The sequence below is a fragment of the Hyaena hyaena genome, unplaced genomic scaffold, assembly GCF_003009895.1.
Source record: "Hyaena hyaena isolate Hyena2069 unplaced genomic scaffold, ASM300989v1 scaffold_1401, whole genome shotgun sequence".
Lineage (NCBI taxonomy): Eukaryota > Metazoa > Chordata > Mammalia > Carnivora > Hyaenidae > Hyaena > Hyaena hyaena.
The window spans coordinates 282,285-307,871 of record NW_024082034.1 but is presented as its reverse complement, the minus strand read 5'-3'; the positions used below and the strand labels follow the sequence as shown (position 1 = coordinate 307,871).

Here is a 25,587-nt window from a genome sequence, read left to right as displayed (position 1 = left end):
ACAATATTGCTCAAGTTGAGAAATCCTGCCTCAAACCCACACGATCCCTCTCTACCCTGTTTTTGCTGGACACTACAGCTTTTTGCATCCTTTCTTTATTTTTTTTTAATATTTTTATTTATTTCTAGGAGAGAGAGAGAGAGAGACAGCATGAGCAGGGGAGGGTCAGAGAGAGAGGGAGACACAGACTCTGAAACAGGCTCCAGGCTCTGTGCTGGCAGTCAACACAGAGCCCGACGCGGGGCTCGAACCATGAACTGTGAGATCATGACCTAAGCAAAAGTCGGACGCTTAACCGACTAAGCCACCCAGGTGCCCCGCATCCTTTCTTTCTTTAAAGTTTATTTATTTTGGGAGAGAGAATAAGCAGGGAAGGGGCAGAGAAAGAGAGAGAGGGAGAGGGAGGATCCCAAGCAGGCTCAGTGCAGAGCTGGACATGGGGCTCGATCCCACGAACTGCGAGATCACAACCTGGGCTGAAATAAGGAATCAGATGCTTAACCCACAGAGCCACCCAGGTGCCTGAGCTGTTTGCTTTCTATACTCCATACAGAATAGTGGGAAACTGTTGCTCAGAGGTAAGGAGAGAGATATTCACCAGAGTAAACATCATGCAATTTCAATCAGATATTCAGTTTATTAAAAACTAAAACTAGTATTTATTGTAACAGGCACTGTTCTAGGTCATGTTGAATGGCTTGGGAATCTTATGAAAATGCAGATTCTGAGTTAGTAGGTCTGGGGTGGGGCCTGAGAGTCTGCATTTCTATCCCAGGGTATGCAAACCCTGGGTCCTGTGACCATGTTTGTAACAGCACACTTCTGGGCACAAAGGATACATCAATAAACATAATAAAGACCCTCTGCCGTTGGAGAGCTTCCAGTGTGGCTAGCAGTGAATTGGACCCAAAGAAGGGTGGGCAGGGCAGGCTGAAGCGGGGCACTCAGAGCCTGAGAAAACCAGAGCTAGACGAGAATTTTTTTTAATGTTTTTGTTTTGTTTTGTTTTAAATTTCTGAGAGAGAGAGAGAGACACAGCGTGAGCAGGGGAGGGTCAGAGAGAGAGGGAGACACAGAATCCAAAGCAGGCTCTGGGCTCTGAGCTGTCAGCACAGAGCCCGATGCGGGGCTTGAACCCACAAACCGAGATATCATGACCTGAGCCGAAGTCAGACACCTAACCGACTGAGCCACCCAGGTGAATTTAAAGACTGTCTAATCCAGGGTGCCTGGGTGGCTCAGTTGGTTAAGCCTCCGACTTTGGCTCAGGTTTGTGGGTTCGAGCCCCGCGTCGGGCTCTGTGCTGATAGCTCGGAGCCCAGAGCCTGCTTCAGATTCTGTGTCTCTCTCCCTCTCTCTCTCTCTCTGCCCCTCCCCCACTCACATTCTCTCTCTCGAAAATGAATAAACATTAAAAATTAAAAAAAAAAGACTGTCTAGTGAAACTGCCCCATTTTAGAGTTTGGGAAACTGAGGCTTACAGTGGGGAAAGGAGCTGGTCAAAGTCACACAGCTGGCTGTGAACAAGGCTGTTTGATTCCTATTCCCCTGGATTATCAGGGTTCTTAGAGACCCCGTGGGGTGCAGAGCTCAGTCAGAGTGGGGAACGGCTAGCAGATTTAGAGCTTGCAGGGGGGTGGAGGTGTAGGGGAGTCCCACCTCCCGCCCACCAGGAGGGCCCCACTACTCTAGACCCAGGAATCCTGATTGCCTACTTTACTCCTCTTTATCATGCCACACACATGAACACTGGGATATGTTTGGGGAGATACTAGATTCTTCCTGACTGGCCCTTTGTTTTTCTGCATGACTAAATCCATAGCAAGGATGAATGAGGGTGAAAATATGGAGCAGCAGTAAATTCTGAATGCATCCGGTCATTTGGTCAGTAAGTGTAAAGAGCAAACTCAAACAGAATTAGGCCAATTAAAACCTCTTCTTAATCAGGAGTGGAATGAAAATCCTGAACACACATGAGGTGTCTTTTCTCATCCTTCAGAGCCCACCTGAACAGAGCCATCGACCCAGAGCTTCAGATTAGAGCCCTCTTTGCAAGATGTTGAAAACAATTGCTTCTCCATTGCTAGTAGCTGGGAATATAAACTTTTATGAATTCATATCAGTTCCACTGCAACAGTAGCAAATTTCATAGAGTAGCTAAAAAGAAGAGCAACATCTGGTATATCAGGCATTAATAATATAACAAAGGAAGAAAAAAGAGAAACTTTTCATTAGTATTTTTGATGTCAATTTATTATTTATCCCTTTACCAGTATTCAAATAGGCAGGTAGTCATAAAACATTCAAAAAGATCTTTTAAAATAGTCAAGGCATCTGTTTTACCTCCGTTCCTTTTTGGAAATTTGGAAATCAGGAGTCCTGGCATTTATTTAAAAAGTCCTGTTAAAAAGATATTTTGATATCTGCCGTATCAAAAATATTGTTTGAGCGTCACTACTTAGAAAGATTTTAGTTTAAATTTTATCTACAGTCTGGGCAGGCAGACAGTGGTTCTTAAGGGAAGATTCAAAGTAAATGGGCAAAGTGCTGTTTCCAAATGCTTGACTCCTCAATTAGCAGTATTTTGTTGCAACAAGGCGTTGACAGAGCCCACCGTTTGGTAATTAGCATCCTGTCAAGTCTCTCCAATCAAGACCAGCAGGCTGCACCTGGTCCTAGTTAACAAACGTGCGTGGGCCATTCTGATCTGACCCTCAGGGGCCCGCGCCTCTTGCAGAACCACCTTCAGCGCGCATGGCACAATCAGCGTTTACCAAATAAGAAGGCCTTGCACCGGGCAGTTCCGAGAGTTTTTGTCTAGCCCTAATGGCCTGTTGCACCATTTTAGCTTCTTCGATAAATGTCCATTCTTGTGTAGATGCCTGTTCCTCCCAAAAGAAGGTATCTCATCCTGGGAAAGAAGACCCCTCTGAAATAAAATCGTTGTCTATATAAAACAAAGGAAAAATGGAAAAGCAAAAAACAAAAAACAAAAAAACTACAAAAAACAAAGAAACCGAAGACCTTAGCTGCTCTTCACTGAGGAGGAGCTCGTGGAAGAGTGGCTGGGTCTCCCCAGCCTGTCGTTCCTTCATTTCTCTGGGTGCTGTTGTCTTTCTAGGAACTGTCCCCTGCGTAGAGGTTGTGCTCCTTGATGTAGGTGATGACGGCGTCTGGGAGCAGGTATTTGACGCTCTGCCCTTGGCTCAACGCCCTCCTGATATACGTGGAGCTGAGCTCATTCTGCACGGGCTCCCTGACCAAGTGAATGTTGTGCTGGTACCTCTGCAGGATGGCTGAAGCTGAGATGTATTCCTTTGGGTTGTGACCCGTCCTGCTCACACACACCATGCCAAACTTCTCCACTATTTCCTGGATATGTGCGTCTTTCCAGAGGTTGGGGGTCTGGAAGCTCTTCAGGAAGTCTGCCCCGCAGAGGAGCTTCAGCTCAGGCACAGCTGGAAAAACAAGGGTGGATCCCTACAAGGTTACAGGAGGGTCACGGCCAGTAAAGATAACATCATATTCCATTTGAAAAGGGCAAAAAGTGCTTTTCTTGGAGTGTATTGGGAAGTCAGCCGGCTACACTGTGTTCATGACTGAAGTGTGTAAGACGGTCTGAAGCTACTTCAGGGACATACAGTTGTAAGTAATAATCCAATCAATAAATGTTGTGTTTAATAGTGGCGAAGTACTCTGGTAAACAGAGGTGGAGGTTCTTCAAAAAATTAACATTAGAACTCCCCTATGACCCAGCAATAGCACTGCTAGGAATGTACCCAAGGGACACAGGAGTGCTGATGCAGAGGGGCACATGGACCCCAGTGTTCATAGCAGCACTTTCAACAATAGTGAAATCATGGAAAGAGCCTCAATGTCCATCAACTGACAGATGGATCAAACAAATGTGGTTTATACAATGGAATACTACATGGTGATGAGAAAGAATGAAATCTGGCCATTTGTAGCAACGTGGATGGACCTTGAGGGTGTTATGTTGAGTGAAATAATTCAGGCAGAGAAGGACAGATACCATATGTTTTCACTTATATGTGGAACAGGAGAAACTTAATGGAGGACCATGGGGGAGAGGAAGGGTAAAAATAGTTGGGGAGAGGGTGGGAGGCAAACCACGAGAGACTCTTGAATGCTGAGAACAAACTGAGGGCAGATGGGGGTGGGGGAGAGGGGAAGAGGGATGATGGGCATGGAGGAGGGCACTTGTTGGGATGAGCCCTGGGTGTTATATGGAAACCAACTTGACAATAAACTACAAAAGAAAAATAATAAATAGTGGCAAAGTGCCAAGAAATCAAAACAACTGTGTTGTTGTTGTTTTTCCTCAGTATTCTACCAAAAATTTGTCTGTGGTTGCTGAACCCCATGGCAGTGGTCCAAAGGTGGCTGTGAACCCTGTCTTCTGATAGAAGGTATGGTTGTAAAATCTCTAGTCCTAACAAGTTGTGGGTTTCAGGCAAATTGCTGCCTTTCTCAAAGTCTATTTCAGCCCTAACACCTGATACCTTTATAAGTAAAATCTCATTAAGGTTAACGAAAAAGGTTATTTGGATAACCAAAAGCCAGTGACCTTTTCATGTGTTCTCAATACAAAGCTCTAGAACAACTAATCAATGTGGATAATCCTCTGGCATCTGTTCTAACAGAATGATGGTTGTAATGATAAAAGAAAACCTAACGTTGACTGGGTGCTCATTACGAGCACTATCACTAAGCGCTTGATGTAGTTGCTCCTCAGAACAGTTTCATGAGGTAGGCATTATTGTTGTGCCCATGCTGCAGAGAGGGAAACAGGCACAGAGAGGCGACTGCTTGCCTCAAGTCACTCATTTAGGCACAATCAGGATCCAACCAGAGAGCCCGCCTCCAGGTGGGGCATTTGTAACTTCTGGGCTCTGTCGCCTCCTGCTGGAGGAAATTGTACATGCATCAGAACCAAGAAGCCCTTCCTTGATTTTCCTGGCACTTTTCAAAGGGCTAGTTTGGAAAGGAAAAAAAAATCAAGTCCAGGCTTGAAGCAAACACTAGGATCTCTGGTCCTTCCAGAAGCTGATTCTAGCTTCAGTAAATGGCAAAAGCTGTGTTTCTAGAGTGTTGGCATCTCTTGGTCACCATGAAACTTGAGTTGGGAGGGGGTTTAGGTATGCCACCTGCTGGGGAAACACCTGATATAAATGGTCAGTTGAAGCTCCTCTACTGTGGAGCTTGGGAAGGAATCTGGACATAGGCTCAGAGAGAGGAGTTTCCCAAGGAGCACCAGACCAGCTGTGGAATGGAAAGTGAGAAACAGGAGCTGTCCTGGAGGGGTGTGGGCACAGGCTGCTGTGGAGCTGGAGACCAGATGCATCCTTCTCTGAGCCTCACTTTTCCCGTCCATGAAAGACTTGTTTACTCCTTTTGAAGTTGGAGATATAATTACAGAAACAGAATTTTCAAACACTCTAGCAGCATACTATCCGTATAATGAAATGATATTCAAACATTTACTGATGCATTTATTCATACATTCTCCATGGTTAAGAACTAGAACTGTAAAGCCAGGCATCTTAGATTCAATCCCTGCCTCTGCCATTCAACAGCTGTGTGACCTCAACCTTAAAATGTGGATATTAACAGTACTTATCTTCTAGGGCTATTTTAGAATTGAATGAATTTATAAATGTAAAGTGCTTGTAACAGTAAGTGTGATAGCAGTTAACTGCCATTCCTCTGTCCACCTGCCTATCCGCTAATCCATTCATTGACACATCCATTCAACACTTGGAGTATTTTTAAAGTCAGTAAAACTGTTTAAAAATTACTCAGCCCACACTTTTCACTCATTTGAGCTGGCCCCTTACTCACAACGACTGTGGACTTGAACTATTCTGCATCTGTTTATTTATTTATTTTACTCCAGTTTATTTATTCAACCATTGTAATACAGCAAGAGACCAGGCTTGACCTTTCAAATGGCTGGGTGAAATGATGCACATTTAGCACATTAGAAATGATGTGTAGGGTCTCCTGATACCTGGAGCACCCTCTCCCCACCCCCCCACCCCCCACCCCCCACCCCCGTTCCACAGGTCAAAGAACAGAGGACATCCCCTTCTTCTGGCAGTGGATTTTTGTGGGTAAGTCCCACCTACTGGCTTTGATATTAGATACTTTTGATTTATTAACACTGACATAAGTACAATTCACTGTGTGCTCTTGCTGACCGGTGACACATGCCCACGCCTCCCTTTCCCCTAAATCAAAGGTGTGTCTGTGGGGTGATCACTTCTTCTGGCAGCACGTGTCTTGGACTCCAACTCTAGGCAGTCCTCAAAGAGACCATTACAGATGTCTTTCAAATCCATTCACATCACGGCTATGAGCTCTTCAGACTGAGTGACTGACTGTCCAAGTCCAAAGTATGTTAAGTCTAAAGTGCTGTATGAAGGCTGTGGATTTGATTCGTCTTAACCATGATATAGTGACCTAAATCTGCTGTCTGTGGGCATTTTGGGGGCACTGTGCTCTCTTGGAATAGCCACCGGCTTTGAAAAGTAGATGAAGCACAGATTTACATGAAAAGTGAGGGAAGTGCCAGCAAGACCTTTTTCTTTGAATGTCTAGCTGCCCTAATTCTTTATATCAAGAATAGCAGCCCTGAGGTCAGTCAGCCCTGGGTTCTGATTTCTTTTCTTTTCCTTTCTTTTCTTTCTCTCTCTCTCTCTCTCCTTAGTTTATTGTCAAGTTGGTTTCCATGTAACACCCAGTGCTCATCCCCACAAGTGCCCTCCTCCATGCCCATCTCCCCCCTTCTCCTCCCCCCCATCACTCCTCAGTTTGTTCTCAGCATTCAAGAGTCTCTCATGGTTTGCCTCCCTCCCTCTTCCCCCCCCCCAACTTCCCCCCTTCTTCTCTTCCATGGTCCTCTGTTAAGTTCCTTCTAATCCTCCTATACGTGCAAACATATGGTATTTGTCCTTCTCTGCCTGACGTATTTCGCTCAGCATGACACCCTCAAGGTCCATCCATGTTGCTACACATGGCCATTGTTTCTCATTGCCATGTAGTACTCCATTGTATAGATAAACCACATCTTCTTGATCCATTCATCCGTTGATGGACACTTAGGCTCTTTCCATGTTTTAGCTATTGTTGAGAGTGCTGCTATGAACGTTGGGGTCCATGTGCCCCTCTGCATCAGCACTCCTGTATCCCTTGGGTAAATTCCTAGCAGTGCTATTGCTGGGTCATAGGGAGGTTCTATTGTTAATTTTTTGAGGAACCTCCACACTCTTTTCCAGAGGGGCTGCACAGGTTTATATTCCCACCAACAGTGTAGGAGGGTGCCCATTTCTCCACAACCTTGCCAGCATCTAGAGTTCTCTGATTTGCTCATTTTAGCCACTCTGACCGGTGTGAGGAAAAACAAACAATCCAGTGAAGAAATGGGCAGAAGATATGAACAGACACTTCTCCAAAGAGGACATCCAGATGGCCAACAAACACATGAAACGATGCTCAGCATCCCTCCTCATCAGGGAAATACAAATCAAAACCTGGGTTCTGATTTTAGATCCGCCAGAACCCTGCGAGAATTACAGCAGATGGGCCTGTTTCCTCAGCTGTAAAAGGGGGCTGACCTCCCATGGAGGTTGTGGAAATTGAGGGGTGGACTGAATACATTGTGAATCTGCTGCCTAGTGCGGGGTATGGACCCAGCTATGCAGCCACACTCAGTAGTGTGGGACTTCCGGGGAAACAGGACACCAGAGCTGAAGCCAGGTATTAAAGGGCAGCACCCAAATTAACCAGACAAGGCCACCGTGGAATAATCAGTGCAAGAGGGAATCAGATGAGATGCCTGCTGTGGTGGCTGGAAAGGGAATCCTCTCTGAAGGTTGCCGAGATGTGCTTGGCCCCCTCAGCTAAGCGCAGGGACCCCCTTCACAAAAGACTGACACCTTCGGGCTGTTAGAGGACCGAGGGATCATCTGTCCCAAAGTGTCACAGCCAAGCAGTTGGGAATCTGGCAGTGGGCACGGATGGGTCAGTCAACAGAGGACTGCAAATCACACGAGTGATGAGCAGAGCAGGGCTCGGCAGCCGGAGTTTGCTGAGCTCAGCCCCCACGCTGCGGTCTCAGAGGACAACACACGATAAAATACACAGCACACAGAATGGTCCTTTAGAGATCTGTCGCTAGGAACATACAAGCCACCTTGTCAGAAGCCAAATCTACGCTGAGGAAGAACCGCACCTTCCCTTTTGTAATTTCTCTAGTTTCCCCTTCTCTGATCACAAACCTGAAATCTGCGTCCATTATAAAATGTATGAAAAACATGTATTTAAGGTAGAAAACAATTCTGCTTTCTACAAAAACTTCCACTCTTTTAGTGTATGTTTTCAGTTTTTTATATTGATTTAGACCTGCAAATAGAAGTGGAAATATATTTTACATGTTTTTTTTTAATATACTTGAGCTTTCATATACAGTCTCGTATCCTGATTTTTCCACTTCCCTCATAAGCCTTTCTCCAGAAACATTTTGTGTCAGTTATTCATCCTACGTACACAGAATAATTTAGTTAAATGTTCCTTTATATTTAAATGGAGGTTGCTTTGGTTTGCTGCCATTATAAAAATGGCTGTGATAAACATCTTTCTACATAAACCTTTGTCCCAATTTCTAATTATTTCCATAGTCTGATCCCTAGAAAGGGAATACATCACATAAAGGACATGAACAGTTTTAAAGTCCCTGATATATTTTAGTAAATTAAAAAAACTCACTTTTCATTCAACATTAAATTTTTTTCTTAACAGTTACTTTAGTAGAGAACAAGAGATGAGCAGGATTTGGGGTTTGAAGAGTGAGAAAGGGGATAAAGAACAGACTCCCAGCATTATAGGGCTAAGAAGAGTAGCCCCTAGAAAAATAAATCTGAAAAGAATGTGGGTGAGCTTTGGTGGAGGGAGGGAGGGAGAGAGTGAGCGTTTCTCTGTGAAAGCAGCTGGCATTTGTTTCACAGGAAAGGTGGGTCCCACAGGCAACCTGGCCTAACATGACAGATAGGTTTTCAAAAGAGGAGCCAAGAAGGGGACGGGGAGGAAGGGCAGTCCTGGCAAAGAGCTGGGATTGGGATTCTGGAAGCCACGTCTAGGGAGGTGAGGGCGGAAACCCTTAGTGTGGCATCCCTCCCACATCACTGGAGGCTCCCTGCCCATCCCTGGGAGCTCCAGCATTCCCTAACAGCAAGGGGTGCCCAGCACCGATGCTCTTTCCTGCCTCGGTGCCCGGCAGTGCCCCCAACCCCAGATAACCTATTGATCCTATGAGTCTTGGTACAAGTGTCTCTTCCTCCAGGCAGCCTTCCTAATCCACGTCTGGACTACCATTCACAGCCTGTCTGTAGCTTAGGTCAGGGGTTGGGTGGGGGTGGCCATCTTTGTTTTCCTCCTGAGTCCGGAGCCTGGCCTGGGGAGGCTCGGAGAGTGTGTTTTGAACCCTGGTAAGCGTAGCTGCTGAGCCAGAGATGATTCAGAAAGAAGGCTGAGAAATAACAGTGTCTGTGCTCATGAGTCAGGGGCAGGGGGTAAGAGAGGCAGACAGACCAGAGGAATACAGTGAACACTGTAAAGATGCTGTAACTCTTTAGATTCCTACTCTAGCTGCCGATCCCCAAATAGGCTGTAAAGCAAATCCCCAAGTGCCTGTTAAACAAACATGCAGATTCTCAGGACCCATTCCCACTCAGGAGGTCTGGGGTGTGGCCTGGGAAGCATGATAAGCCTCACAGGCGATTCTGCTGTGAGTGATCCTTTGACTAGTATTTGAGGCCTGCTGCTTCGTATTTTTAGGGCCCATGGGCATTTTTGAGTCTTCTTAGAAGTGTTTCCTAATCTATGTTCTGGGGGTGGGCACTGGTTCTGAGAAATACCAGTATGTGTTACAAAGGGTCCCATGATTAAAAGGTGATGATGGCAGTTGCCTTTCTTGTAGAGTCACAATGCACAGGATCGTAGTAAAGGCTCTGAAAAATCCCGATTTTCCAGTTAGCTTAGTTTAACTATGACGTTCCCAAGCCCTTCTGATCCAGACCTAGCATCCCACCACTGCAGTTGGGAGACCCTGGTTAGGAAACCCCACAGATTGGGCCCACTGAGGCTTCAGCCCAATGGGACCAGTGATTCCCTGCTCGTGTCACATCCTGCCCTTCCATGGCCAGGTGCTTCTGTTTATTCCCATGAGGGGCAAATAAACTTGACTCCTGGTACCAGGGCTGCCATCAGAGAGGGAAGGTACTTTGAAGTCACAGCTTTCAAAACCTTGAAGACAAGGTTTCATCAAACATGAGGAGCTGATAGCAGAGTAGAAACCCTGGGTTACACATTGAAAGGACAATCCACATGGACTTTTGACACCACCCGTGGCTGGCAGGAAGCACAGGGGAGACCTGCTTAGTGTCTGATGGTGGCTGCTGGTGTGTACAGTTCTGTTCCTGCTCAGTGACATGGTCTTCTCTGGTCTTCCTCTTGGCTTTATTTTCAAACTGCTTTAGATATTAGATATGAACGCCTTCTTAGTTCCCTGAACAGTCAGAGTAGCCGGCAACTACGGGGACCCATTAGAGGAAGAAGCCGGAGTGTGCTGAGGTTAGGGCAGGTGGTGTTTCCACACTTTGGCCACCAGGCGTGGCCACGATGCTCCTGCTCGGAGGGGGTGGACAGGGAAGGCCCTTTCAGGACTGTCCTCGAATATTCTAAATGCAGGTGGGTCATTCAGGTGAGCTCGTGCCTGAGGAGTGCCCCCTGGTGGAGCTGCCAGTCTGGGGAGATGTGTGGTCTCCCGTCCCCTGGCCCCTGAGACCACCAGCCACTGGGGTGGGTGGCGGCACACAGGCTCTTACTGGGGGGGCCAGACAACACACAGGCAGAGCTCGGGGGCCTGCCCGGCCTTCCCTGGCTCTAGGCACATCCCACCAGAGGGACAGGAGGAGGGACGGACCTCATTCCGTTTTCAACATGCTGATCCATAAGCCCACGTGACACAGGACCACCCTGTTTGTTCCGGTTCCATTGGTTATGGAATCTTCCTGTGTAACAGGCAGCAGCTATATGTTTGCTGTCCTTACAGGCACGGTTGGCACTGTCTGCGCTGTAGGTATGGGCAGTGGGTGTATCTCTGTTGTGTGTACACACATGTACACACAGCGGGTGTGACTGCTGCTGTCCAGCAAAAGAGACAAATACAATACAAGTTGGCTCCAAAAAAAAATCCTCTTAATTTCCCATTTTTAGTAAACCAGTGAGGAACACGGCTTCAAGTATAAGGGTTACAGTGGTACACTTTGTACCCAGGCTTTTAAAAGAACCCAGCATCACTCACCGATTATCCCTGTGTAGCCCTGACAGTAATCCTTGTCACAAGCATGAGTCACGAGAGTACGTAAACTCCTTTGGGGCAGAAAATCTTAAATTAGTGTAATAACTTACAAGGAGGTGGTGGCTAATTGTTTATTTTGACCTTTCAATCTAGGGAAGTGTCACCCCAACCAGGGGAGCCTCAAAATCCTTAGCTGTGCCTAGGGGTTGGCTCTCACACGGATCCGTACATCTCTCCCTCCGATGGATGAGAGGGTCTGCACCCACCTGTGGGGGCTGACGAGCGAGCCCTGCCGTGCTCCGGGCCTTCCGTCTGGGGCAGAGATCTGAGCAGTTCTCTGTGATGATGCCTGCATTGCAAACACACGGGCTCAGGGTGTGTCCGTCCCGCAAAGCCACCCAGGGGTCTCAGTTTTTTAAGTCTCAACCTGCTTTTGTCCGTTTGAGGTAGGTAGCTCGTTCCACAAATATTTGTGGAGGGCCTACCATGTGCCAGGCCTGTGCCAGGTGCTGGGACAGTAAGCAGGTGTGACTGGGTCCTCTTGACCATCCACTGCCTTCTCTGAGCCCTGGTGAAAGGGGCGGGGGGCGGGGAGTGAGCATATTTCTACTTTTTTAACATTGTCTTCAATATCTCACTTAAAAAAAAAAATTGAGTAGGGATTAAGGACATGGGCCTTTAGAATCTGACAGACCTGAGTCCAAAGTAAAAAATTTCATTTGTAAAGGGGCACCTGGGTGGCTCAGTCAGTTAAGTGTCCAACTTTTGATTTTCAGCTCAGGTCATGATCTCACGGTTTGTGAGTTTGAGTTCCACATCAGGCTCTATGTTGATACTGTGGAGCCTGCTTGGGATTCTCTCCCTCCCTCTCTCTCTGACTCTCCCCTGTTCTCTCTCTCTCTCAAAATAAATAAGTAAACATTAAAAAATTTCATTTGTAAAGCTGGGATAGTAATGTCTACTTTTTAGACCTTTGAGAAGGTAAATGAGCTAGTATACAGTAAGCACTGTCACAGTGCGTGGCCCGCCGCTCACTATTGTCATAAACTAGTATATCAGAACTCCATGGGTCAGAGTCTGGCTTGGAGCCAGACTGCCTGGGCCCACGCCCAGCTCCCCGACAGGCCAGCTGGGTGACCCTGGGCCTGTGTCTCCAGGTCTCTGTGTGGATGGTTCAGCACCTGCGTAACGAGGGATAATGGTCATATGTGCCTCTTCTGGAGGGTCACAAAGAATAAAGGAGTTACACACACAAAGGGCAGTGAACAGTGAGTAGGAAGGAGCAGCTCTAATTACATGTTAGCGTTTAGGCTCTGACTAGACTTACACCATCTTGGCATACCTAGCTCTTTTAGCAAACCAGTGTGCAAATCAAGAGATAGCTGATCAAACACAGGTAGTCACCATGTCTTATATCAATTCAATCTTCCACCGTCTGCCTACTGTCTTACACATCTTTGAGATCTGTGTTTGGGAGGGAGCAGTGCCTCGTGGAGAAAGCAGATGCTTTGCAGCCAGAGTGGGTGGGTTCGAGTTTAGGTTTTCTTGCCTCTGTGATCTTGAATGAGTCACTGACACTCTCAGAGCCTCACTGATCTCATCTGTGAATTGGTCATCATGGAAGTTAATGCTGACCTTTTCTCTGCTGAGTATCACAGGACCTTGAGAGAGAAAGTGCCTCTACTCTGCTCAGTGCTGGGCAGTTGGCTCACTGCTGATTATCACCGGGGAAAGACATAGTGTAAAGGTTAAACTTCAGAATTAGACTGCTTGGTTGGAATTCTGGTTTCAGCTAGTGGCTGTGGAGTCTTGATGGGTTCCTTAAGCAATCTGCCTCCAGCTTCCCCATCTGTAGCATGGGGGATGCTGACTGCACCCACTCCTGTGAGCCATACTGAGGATTAATGGAGGAGCTTAGCACTGGCCCATCCACAGAGAGTGCCCAATCAGCATTAGCTGTTCTTAGCATCATTACTGTCAGTCTGTGAACAGTGAGCTCCTTTAAGTCCTCTTTATAGTTTTAGTTCAGTAACTGCTTCCCTAAAGTCAGCTGAATTCAGGACCTGATGGAAGGAGTAGATGAAGAAAAACATTTAATTCTGGCCTAATTCTGAGATATCTTTGTGATATCTCAGAGACTCAGTCAGATCTTAGGGCCTGGGTGCACTCTGTTTCCATTATTGTCTGCTTTGGTTGTGGTAAGCTTCATGTCTGAGGAGTGGCTCCTGAGTTAGTCTGGAATCTTGCAGCAGACTGAAGTAGGTATGAGTCTCACCACTACGTTCTAACTGTGGGATCCTGCATATGTTACTGACCCTAACCAAGCCTCCATTTCCTCATATGTAAAATGGGACTACACGCACCTACTTCTCAGAGCTGCTGAGATGACTAGATATTATATACCTGAAAAAGCCTAGAGTGCAGTAAGTGATCAGTAAAGGTGGTGATGATCATTTTATTTTACTTTCCTTGAAGCTCCTAGTTCAACCTGACCCTACTTTGAATATTAGCTGGGTCTCTGAACTTTGATGCGTCAGTAATTATTTTCAGTGCCATATGTCTCTACCTCACAGACCTATCTCTGCCTTTGTAGGGCAGTGGCCATTGCTTCCGCTTGCTGTTTGCCTCAGTGGCGCCCTGGTGTGCCCAGCCCTGGGCCTGTGGGCTGACCCTGGGAGACGTTCTTTTTGTATTCCGCAGCCCACAGGTTTCCAGGGATGTCTGGTCAGAGGGTCATGGTGGCAGTGACAAAGCTTGCCACACTGTGCCCGAGCTGTAGATCACTGGTTTGAAGAGGACCATACGTATGGCTTCAGAGTCAGAGTTGTTCTGTGACACTGATTAACTTAGCCTCTCTGAACCTCAAGTTTCTTTATCGGTAAAATGAGGACAACAGAAGATCATGCTTGCAAATGGGTTCATGAGATGACAGTAGTGATGATGATGGGCCACATCAAATGGCATTGTGACTAAGAATCTTCAACATGGGCAGATGGTGAACGAAGTAAGTTATCAAATGCCCTAAAAGCATAAAAACTGGCCTTGATTTAAAGAAAAAAAAAGAGTAAAAGTAAACAACCCGATAAGGAGAAAAAGAATCCTTAATGAACCCTACCGTGAATTTACTTCATAGTGACATTTGTCATAGTGACACTATTTGTGTCACTATTTCTACCATGCTTTTAAAATAGTCTCACTTTACAAATATTAGATTTTCAATCTTAAAAAAAATGCTTTTGGTAATTTTAGGAAAGCATTAGCAATCACATTTTCTAATTGAAAAAAATGTAATCAGCTCTCTGATAAAACTGTGTTGTCTATTTATATCAATGGATTTCCAACCTTGGCTGCACAAAATAAATCATTTTGGGACATTTTACAAAATACCAATGCCTCCACCCTCCATAAATCATAATCTCTGAGGTGGGGTAGGGGGTGGGGAATGAGCTTTTTTTCCCCCCCCAAATTTTAGCTGGTATTTTTTAAATGAATATAATTTATTGTCAAATTGGCTTGTATACAACACCCAGTGGGGAATGAGCATTTTAAGAAGCTTCCCGGGTGATTCTCACAGCCAGGGTCCATTGGTTTGGATGGATTTTCAACCTAATCATAAACCTGATTTACATACTTTGTGACTGAGGGCTGTGGCCTCAATCCTGGCCACACGTTAGAATAACCAGGGAGCTCTTAAAAACTCTGATGCCCTGCCCCAGACCAATGACATCCCAGTCTCTGGGATAAGACTCGACTTCGGTACTTTTGAAAGCTCCCTCGGTGATTCAGTGTGCAGCCAGGGCCAAAAAACATGGAACTTAAGGATAGAGTAAAAAAAGAAAAAGAATGTGTTCAGTAATATCTTAGCACACACCTGCATTTTGTGGCAGAAGCAGTGACAATATTATGTAGTTCTGTGGTCAGTTCCTATTTATCTAGGAATGGCTTATCTGCTTGAAGGATAAGTGTTAGGGAGGCAAAGAAGGTAGCTAGCATTATTAAGCACCTACCATAAGCCAGGTATTTTGCCCACATATCCCATTTAATTCACACAGTACCCCAAAGTAGTAGGTGGTGTCATCCCCGTTTTATTAGGTGAGGAATTGAGGTTCAGTGAGGCTAACTCACTTACATCAAGTCACTGAGCTAGTAAATTTGGCTTCAAAATCTGGGCCCTAGGCCTCACTGCTTCTTCCAGGGTACAGGAGGAAAGGGTCTTTGTTTCTAACTACATGTTTTTTTTATTTTTTATTTTTTATTTCTGAGAGAGAGAGAGACAGGGTGAGCAGGGGAGGGTCAGAGAGGGAGGCAGACACAGAATCTGAAGCAGGCACCAGGCTCTGAGGTAGCTGTCAGCACAGATCCCTATGTGGGGCTCAAACCCACGAACCGTGGGATCATGACCTGAGCCAAAGTTGGACACTTAACCGACTGAGCCACCCAGGAGCCCCTCTGACTACATGTTAAAGCTAAATGGTGTGCTAGATTATGTAGTTTTGTTTGCATCCCCCTCTGCTGTCCTAGAGAGATGAGAGCTGGCTGGATTGCTTGTTCCGAAGGGATGATTTAGGTGTAAATTTATTTTTTATGTTAAAAAAGAAAACATGTATCCTAACAGCTATTTCATATTTGCTCTTCTTTTAATTTGCCAGCAGGTTCTGAAGTAGCACAGAATTGCTGAGTGCTTCTGGCTGGTTCTTTCCCAAGTGAAAGGCAAATGGTCAGAACCAGGATGTGTAACTAAATGAACTGAATGTTTACTGTGACTAAAAGGAAAGGGTAAACAGTTTTCAACCAAGTAACTTTGAAGATGAGTAAAAAATAAAAAGCTAAACAGATTTAGGATGAACACGCCCACCAATTATTTGACCTTCTCTCGCGTGATTCCTATTCTCTGACAATCCTAGTGTTTCCAAATAGATAAGACACAGCCCACACAGTCTGCAATCCCTTCCGGCAGGTCTGTCTGTCATTAGTGACAGGCAGGGGCCCCCTCACAGTCCCCTCTGAAAGCCAGGTCGGGTGGGGTTTCTGGCTTCTCTAGGAATGTGTCCCAGACACAAATCCGTGACCCACTCACTGTCCGAACATGCAGAATTGCAGGGCCTTTAAGTAGCAAATTACTTAGGCTAAGTGCTAACAGCAGTTCCAAAAGGAAAAAAAAATCCTGAGCAACTATTGCTAGATTTATAGGCTTTTACTTTTCAATTTTACATAAAAGTCCTGATTTACAGAACCCAGGATTTGTACAATTAGAAAAGATGGCTTATTACGTAGATGTAATTTTCAACCTAGTCAATGGTGACAATGATAAAAGGTCCCACTTACTGAATATTCTTATGGGGTTCTGCGTCAGAAGTTCTTACATTTAAAAAGTCCTCATTAGGTTTTATGGGCCCCATTTTGCAAGTGAGAGATGTGTTTCTGAGAACTTAAGTGCCTTGTCACACAGCTACTAGGTGGCGGCCCTGGGGCCCAAGGATACAGCCCTCTAAAACAAGATTGGGTGTTCCCAGAAAGTGTGTCCTGAAGGGCGATGGGTTGTGATCTTTTCACTCAGAACCTCTTTGAGTGTGTCTGTTGGTCTCTCTCCTTCTACGAAGAAGCACTGCTGGGATTTGGGCTGAGAAAGCCTGGCTGAAGCCTCGCTTGATCCTTGGTCCCTGCCTTTCACCTACTGGGCTCTGCAGATACATCCCATGGCCTCTGGTCATCACACAAAAGCATGCTCACTGTTACCTCAGCACCTTCACCGTCTCCATCCACTGCACCTGCTCACTCTCCCAGGGGTCCACCCGGATCCAGTCGGATGTCTGCAGGGCCAGTCGGACCATTGCCACCCGGTGGTGGGCAGCCGCGAGGTCTTTCTTTCTGTAGTTGTCGTTGACGGGAGAGATGATGCCCCCGATCACCTTGTACATTCCTAGGCAAGGGAGAACAGTGACGTTGTATGTACCAACACGGACTCCCCCGTGGCCTGAAATCAGGCAGGTGCAAAACTCTCTGTGTCTCATCCTGAGTGGGAGCAGACTCCGGCATTCTGTCCCGTGGGCCAGCTCCCTCAGGCAAGGATATAGGCTGCCTCAGGGGCCAAGTGCTTCTCTAGAGTCCTCTAGAGCCCAGAGTAATATTTCCTCTGAGAGCAAGGCTGTAAGGGTGTGGCCAGATGTGGCTTCCGGATAGCAGTGTGGACAGTTAGGGTCAGAATATGTTGGAGGAACATCACAACTTCCTCCCATGGAGGACGCAGCAGAGGTGCGTATGGGACAATAGTTATGTGTAGTTTTTTAAAGCCCCAGTTGGGGGTCTTGTGGATCAAAGATGATGGGATGGAATGGAGCACGAATCAGGCAGGTGGGAGGTGGGAAGTGGATGGGAAATGGTGGGTCTACTTTGAGAAAGACATGGGTTGTAGGACTGGAGAAAGGAACACTTAAGTTTAGAGCCATAGTGAGACTGCAGAAGCTGGAGTCTTTCCAGCATGGAAAACCTCTGGATAGGACACAAAGGGCCTGGAGTGGGGGCTCTGGCTTCCATCACTTTACTAGTGCACCCTAGGCAATGACCAGCCTATCTGGAAAAAATAAAATACCTAGCCATTTAAACTTCAGTTTTCCTGAATGTAAAATGGGACCACACCTGTTTGGCAGGATCTTGTAGTAAGGCTAGACATTAGGTAATGCTTATGCAGTGGGATGATACTTTGTTTTAGTATGTGATATATTTTTAAAAACTATTATGGAACATAACATGCATATAAAAGAACATGGAACACATATGGCTTGACAGAGTTATAAAGTGTATCCTGTGTTCATCATCGCCTAGGTTAAGATACAGCACTTCTGGCACAACAGATGTTCCCTACCACAAGCCCCACTGCGACGGAAGTTCATCACTATTCCTACTTTTATACTATTAAGTTTCTTTCCTTGATAGCTTTACCATGTAGTTATGCAGCCTTAAAGAACAGAGCTTCTTCATTTAGCTTCTGAAACTTTTATAAATGGAATCATACTTTTATAAATGGAATATATTCTTTTGTTAAGCTTTTTTCACTTTATGTAAAGAAAATTCATGTAATCCAACCAGTTTTATTGCTGCATAACCTTCCATTGCAAGATTATATACTAAATAATTGATCTCTTTTACTTTGATGGACTTGGTGTGAGTCTGGCTTTGGACGGTTACAAACGCTACTCAGGACATTCTTCCACAAGGCTCCCTACGCACATGAGCACACATTCTTAGGACACACACCCTAACAGTGGACCTGCTGAGTCATACGGTAGGTGTAGGTATGTCTGCAGCTTTACTAGATAATGCCAGAATGTTTTCCAAAGAGGCTGTAGCTATTGACCCTCCAACCAGCCGTGCAGGAGCTCCATGCTATGCCACCCAAGGTCACTGTCAGGATTTTCCCAGTCTGATGGATGTGGTTATATCTCATTGTTCTTTTAAAGCCCATGTTTCTGCTTACTAATGAGGCTGAGCATTTATTCATATATATTATTAAACATTCAAGCTTATTTTGTGAAGTGTTCAAACCTTTTGGCCATATTTTGGGTTGTCTGCTTTTTTATCATTGATTTGTGGAGTTCTTTATATATTCCAAATACTAGCCTTTTTGGGTTGGTTATATGAGTCATAAATACCCTCTTGTTTTATAGCTTGTCTTACTGTTCTTTTTTTATGGTATCCTTTGAAAATAAAAAAAACCCCAAAAGTTCTTAAGTTGAACGTAGTTGGGTTATTAGCTTTTCCTGTTATGGCTAGTGCATTTTGTGTTACGAAGACATTTTCCTGCATTATCTCATAAAAGGTTTACAGTTTTGTTTTTCACATTGGGTCTTGGTGTGTGATGTGAATCCTACTAAGTTATTTTTCATTTGAGTAGTCAATTATTCTAGCAATGTTTACCAAGAAGACCCTGTCCACCCTGCTGCTGTGCATTGCCACCCATGTCGATTATTAAGTGTCCACTGGTGTGAGGGCATGCTTCTGTTCTATTACTCTATTTCCTGTCCCTGTACAACATCACACTGCTTTGCTTCGTATGGCTTTATTATACATCTTGATATCTAGTTCTTCTGCCCACCTGGTTCTTCTTCAAGAATGTCGTAGTGATTTGTGACTTTTTGTATTTTCCATATAAGTTTTAGAACGAGCTTGGCAAGTTACAAAAATGAAACACCTCTTCTTGCCCCTGACCCACCCCGAAAAAACCCTGCTGAAAATTTGATAGGAATTGAACTGAATTTATATTCAATTTTGGGAGAATTCATGTCTTTACAAGTTTTTAGCCTTCCAATCCATAAGCATGGTATATCTTTCCATTCATTTGGATCTCCTTAAATATCCCTAAATAAAGTTTTACAGTTTTTCTTAAACAACCCAGTGAAGAAATGGGCAGAAGATATGAACAGACACTTCTCCAAAGAGGACATCCAGATGGCCAACAGACACATGAAACAATGCTCAGCTTTTCTCCTCATCAGGGAAATACAAATCAAAACCACACTGAGATACCACCTCACGCCAGTCAGAGTGGCTAAAGTGAGCAAATCAGAGAACTCTAGATGCTGGCGAGGATGTGGAGAAACGGGCACCCTCCTACACTGTTAGTGGGAATGTAAACTGGTACAGCCCCTCTGGAAAACAGTGTGGAGGTTCCTCAGGAAACTAACAGTAGAACTCCTCTATGATCCCGCAATAGCACTGCTAGGAATTTACCCAAGGGATACAGAAATGCTGAGGCATAGGAGCACATGTACCCCAAAGTTCATAGCAGCACTCTCCACAATAGCTAAAACATGGAAAGAGCCTAAGTGTCCATCAACGGACAAATGGATCAAGAAGATGTGGTTTATCTATACCATGGAATACTACATGGCAATGAGAAACAACGAAATCTGGCCATGTGTAGCAACATGGATGGAACTTGAAGGTGTTACGCTGAGCGAAATAAGTCAGGCAGAAAAGGACAAATATCATATGTTTGCACGTATAGGAGGATTAGGAGGAACTTAACTGAGGACCATGGGGGAGAAGAAGGGCGGAAATGGTGGGGGAAAGGGAGAGAGGCAAACCATGAGAGACTCTTGAATGCTGACACGAACTGAGGACTGATGGATTTTGGGGGGAGGGAGGATGGGCATGGAGGAGGGCACTAGTGGGGATGAGCACTGGGTGTTAGGTGGAAACAAATTTGATAATAAACTATTTGTAAAAAAAAGTTTTACAGTTTTTCTTGTAGAGCACTCAAACATCTTTTGTAAAGTTTATTCCTAGACCCTTGATTTGTTGGATGCCACTGTCAATGGCATTTACAAAATACTTTTTATTCCATTTGTTGCCAATCTATAGAAATATAATTGATTTAGGCATCTTGAATGCATATCCAGTAACCTTTCTAAGCTTTCTTATTAATTCTAATCATTTATCTGTATAGTCTTTTGAATCTTCCATGTCCAAAATATACCATCTGAAAAATATGGACGAATTTGCTGCACTTCCAATCCCTCCACCTTTGATGTATTTTTCTGGTTGTGCCATTGAAGACCACTAGCATGATGGATGCCAAATAGAGGTGGCGTTACCGGGCCTCCTTGCCTTTTTGCCAATATCAGAGGCAAACTTTTGACTTCTGGTATTATATCTGATGTCTGCTGCAAGTTTTCCATAGATTTCCTTTTTCAGTTGGGGCAGAGACAATGCCATGTGTTCATTAAAACTCTTTCCCACCTCCCCCTTCTTTCTGAGCACATAGGAAGGTAATATATATGTTCTTCTTAAAATTAGGCTGGGTTTATGTGATCTCACTGAGTTATAGTCAATGGGATGTGGGTGGAAGTGATGTACGCCCCATCTAGACTTGGCCATAAAAACTCCTGTAGACTCTCCAGTTCTCTCACAGTGAATCTGAAAGCCATAAGGAAGGAGGTAAAGACATGGGTGGGAACTGCTGGGCCCCCTGAGACACGGCTGAGCAGGGAACCACTCTGGAGCTCTTCAGGGTCGACATGGGGTTTATCTGATGGGAGAGGAATGTTATTTAATGTGGCAAGCTCTTGAAATGATCCTGGCCTATCCTGACAAATATGTATATGTCACTTTAAGAGACATTCAAGCTATTCCTAGTTTAAGAGTTTAAGGAGAGGATGGTCATCTTTTGACTTCCAGAACAGGTTCCTAAAACTCATTTTGGAGGAACACTTGTGAAGGTTAAAGCTTTCATTTGTAAGAATCAGGCTTTGTTGAGAAAGATTTATCTAAGTTTTAAAAGTTACCCTAAAAAAAAAAATAATCAGAGTCCAGGGAGTCAGAGCACACAGCTTTACTAAAATCCGTGGAGTGGTAAGAAGAGAATATGAAAATGGAAAGGAAAAGCCCCCTCTGGGCTGAGGGTGGAGTGGGGTGGGTGGCAGATTGAGCCTCAGGCATAGGGAAGAACCTGGTAGGAAAGGTTTGTGGTGACCAAGAGTTTAGACCAAAATCGAGGCCAGCTCCCTGCACCCCCTTACCTTCAGAGATAAAGCCTTCTGTGTGTTGGGTGGGGGAGGGCATAGTTAAGAAGCCTAGTTAGTTTTGGAAACTGCAAAGCAAGCAGATGGGCATTTTGCTTCCCACTTGGACTTGTAGGAGACCATTGTGCTCTGTGCCAGTACAGTAGCCTGGCATCAGTGCAGTGGAACTGGTAGTGTGGCATGTACAGGCTGGGAGGGCTTCAGGAAGTATCCCCTCCTCTGCATTCCAGGTCCTCCTCAGCTGCACAGGGCATGGCCGAGATCCATAAAAGTTCCCAAGGCTCTTTGAGAAGAGGAGTGGAAGGGGCTGAGAATGAGCAGCCAGCTGGGATAATTCTGGGAGGTGGGTAGGGGATACAGGGTGTGCAGCCCAAAGCCAAGGACCATGGCGTTGTTAGTACCAGGAAGGGCCCAGGCACGGGCCCACACAGCAGCGGTAGTGCCTTAGCCAAGAGAAGCCGAGGAGGCTTCAGTAGTGGAGGCAGAGAGGATAGAGGTAGAGGGCACACCTCATGGCTGGAGGGTATTCAGGGCCAGATGCCCCTTTTCAGATGCCAGGATGATAAAGCCACCCAAGATGCTCACTTCCCTCTTGGGGAAGTAGGCAGCAAAAGACTAACTTGATCAAAAGTTGACTAGAATAAACTTAAATTTAAATTTATAAATAAATTTAATAATAATAAACTTATTTATAAATTTAAATAAGTTAAATAAATAAATTTAAATTAATTTATGATTTAATTTAAATTTAAAATTTAATTTAATTTAAAATTTAAAACTAGAAGGGACGCCTGGGTGGCTCAGTTAGTTAAGTGTCTGAGTTCAGCTCAGGTCATGATCTCACAGCTTGTGAGTTTGAGCCCCGTGTCAGGCTCTGTGCTGACAGCTCAGAGCCTGGAGCCTGTTTCAAATTCTGTGTCTCCCTCTCTCTCTCCCCCTCTCCCGGTCATGCTCTGTCTCTCTTTGTCTCAAAAATAAATGAACATTAAAAAATAAAAAATAAATAAAATTACAAAACCGTTACCTTGACGTGGCAAATTTTTTCACCATTCATGGAAATGGTGACTTCAGAGCAAGATGAGTGCTACAGAAAGCAAAATAACCTCTATCCCTGCGTATCTGAGTTCCACGTGATACACAGAGTATGTTAGTTCTTTTTCTTTCCACTTTAAAAAAAGTGGGGGCTGGTTTAAAAAAAGCGGAAGCTAACTTCTGTTGAGTGCCGGCTTGCTTGGGAAATTTACATACATTTAACCTTCACATTAATCTGTTTTACTGGAGGAAATGGGGTGGGCGGCTCTGCTAGGCATCTTGGGTACTCTGGTGTCACCTTTGATGGTTTAGCTCGTCTTAACGGGGCAGGTGGTACAGAGGGCAAGCAATGCTGTTATAGGACCCAGGAGAGGAGAGTCAGTAAAAATAACAATGGGGGCTAAAACTCCTTCTGGCCCTCCAAATGGTCATGAGCTCAAGCCTCTTCCCTTTCCCACAATCCCACAGTCCCAGCGTTGCCTCTCACGTGACCCGCTTTCCCCCTCGGGAAGATGCAGGTACTTCTCTGGCGGTCCCATGGCCACCCAGACATACCTCCATTACAGCCTTTGTAAAGTAAAGATCTATTTGTCTTTTCCATGAGATTGAGCGCTCTCTAAGGACATGAATGTGACTTTTAATTCCGGGTACCATGACTAGTACATCTCTTAGTGTAGGAAGCTATACTGTCTTTTCCTTGGGGTTACCGCAGCAATACATGGCTGTGAGTTTAACATGGTGGATAGAATTCTTTATCTCCACCCCTATTCTAACAAAATGGCAATGAAGGAACAGAATACGTATGAATTCACAAGGGCCAAAAGAGTGGGAAACGAGACAACAATGCATGGGAAGGGTCAACAGAATGTTAGAAGCTGGAGAGCTGAAGCACAATGGTAACAGAGCAAGCAGAGTCTGCAGGAGGCTAAGGGGGTAAGAGGCAAGGTGCCCTGTGTGGCAGCAGCTGGGAGGGGCTCGGGAACTGGAGAAGAGGGTGCCAGAGGGCCTGGACACAGGAGGAGTCGTTCAGGGTTTGCCTAAGGAGCCCTTAGATCCAATCACCTGCCTGTTCTCCCATCCTGGCAGAAGGTCACATGTCTGCTTTCTGCTGAGGTTGGGCCAGAGAGACCCTGGACTCCCAGACACAGGCACAGGAGAGAGGAAGAAGGACCATCCTTAAGACAGGAGGATAAAGTTTGGCTCCCAGGACGCCAGGCTAGAGATGTCTCTCTGGGGAACAGTCCCACCCAGAAGAAGACACCTACAGATCCTCATGTCTAGGGGTCTCGTACATAGGGCCTGATCGTATGGCTGCAGGGTCTGTCAGCTTCACCCATATCCTCAGACCTTGCAGCCAGCATGGAGGGCCTCATCTGCAAATATGATTGGACACTACTCTGAAGGAGAGGAAGTGCACACACTGACACACCTGACAAGCCATTGTAAAACTTCAGACAGTCATGTGGAAGGGGAAGATTCCAGATGTTTCCAGAGAGAAAACCAGAGGTTGAACACACAGGACTGGGACTCAGGGTAGAACTGCATTTCTCAACAGTGATTCTGGGATCCAGAAGACAGTGGAGCAAAGCCTTCATAGCGTTAAAGGAAAATTACTTCCAACCTGGAATGCTATAGTCAGCCAAACAAACAATTGGAATAGGGGTCAGCAAACCTCCTTTTAAGGGACAGATAGCGAATACTTCAGGCTTTGTGAGCCACACTCAACCTTCGTTGCGTATTTCTTTTTTGTTGTTGTTGTTAAACAACCCTTTAAAAATATAAGAAAAAAACCCCAATAAAAACAAACCATCCTAGCTCACAGTTGACCCATGGGCTCTCGTTTACTGGCCTGTGAACGGGAGTATAGAATAAAGTTGTGTACGTATACGCAAGGTCTCAGAAAATTGATCTGCTGTAGATCCCTTCTCAGAAAGAGGTTGGAGGATGCACTCCACAAGAGTAAACCAAAAGAAGCAGAAGGCACAGAATCCAAGAAACAAGGGTTCCATACCAGGAGACAAGCAGAGGGAACCCCTGGGGAAACAGTGAAGGGAAATGCCACATGAACGACAGCATGGAGAGCTAGCTGTCCACACAGGAGCCAGAGGCCTCCATGAAGAGTAGGAGTCTATTTATATTAAGCCGAGTTTTGAAGATCTTTTGGAAAATTTGGGCCTGAATTAGTTAATGATAGGTATACAGAACATAAGGAAACACATAAATGAAACGATTTTTAACTCCAGGAAGAACCAAGAGGCAGTTATATGAGAGGCAACGCAATCATAGTTGTACTACGTGGCTTTGTTGATGCCATTTGCAGACATAAGTGGGAGCAATATTACTTTAACCCAAGGTTGCGAGCTAATCGATTTGGGAGCATGTGCTAGAGGTGAAGTGTGAGGGCAGAGGTGTGAAAGAGCTCAATCTTCATTTGTCAGGACTGGAAGCAAACAGATAATATCTAACTCTGAAAAATCAAGAAACACAGTGTAAGCACATGTACCCCAATGTTCATAGCAGCACTCTCCACAATAGCTAAAACATGGAAAGAGCCTAAGTGTCCATCAACAGATGAATGGATCAAGAAGATGTGGTTTATCTATACCATGGAATACTACATGGCAATGAGAAACAATGAAATCTGGCCATGTGTAG

General features: G+C 45.2%; 1 protein-coding gene across 4 annotated transcripts in view; it reads right to left on the bottom strand.

Annotated features, from left to right (window-relative positions):
• Nucleotides 1-2,235: 2,235 nt before the first annotated feature.
• The window catches only part of NMNAT3 (nicotinamide nucleotide adenylyltransferase 3), a 118,463-nt gene continuing 95,111 nt past the window's right edge, over nucleotides 2,236-25,587 (bottom strand). For all 4 annotated transcript variants that reach the window (XM_039223635.1, XM_039223637.1, XM_039223636.1 and 1 more), the window contains exons 3-5: nucleotides 17,117-17,300; nucleotides 11,647-11,729; nucleotides 2,236-3,458 (exon numbers count right to left, since the gene is read on the bottom strand). In XM_039223635.1, the coding sequence (XP_039079566.1) occupies nucleotides 3,118-3,458; nucleotides 11,647-11,729; nucleotides 17,117-17,300 (608 nt within the window). In that variant the 3' untranslated portion in view covers nucleotides 2,236-3,117. The remainder of the gene's footprint in view (nucleotides 3,459-11,646; nucleotides 11,730-17,116; nucleotides 17,301-25,587) is intronic.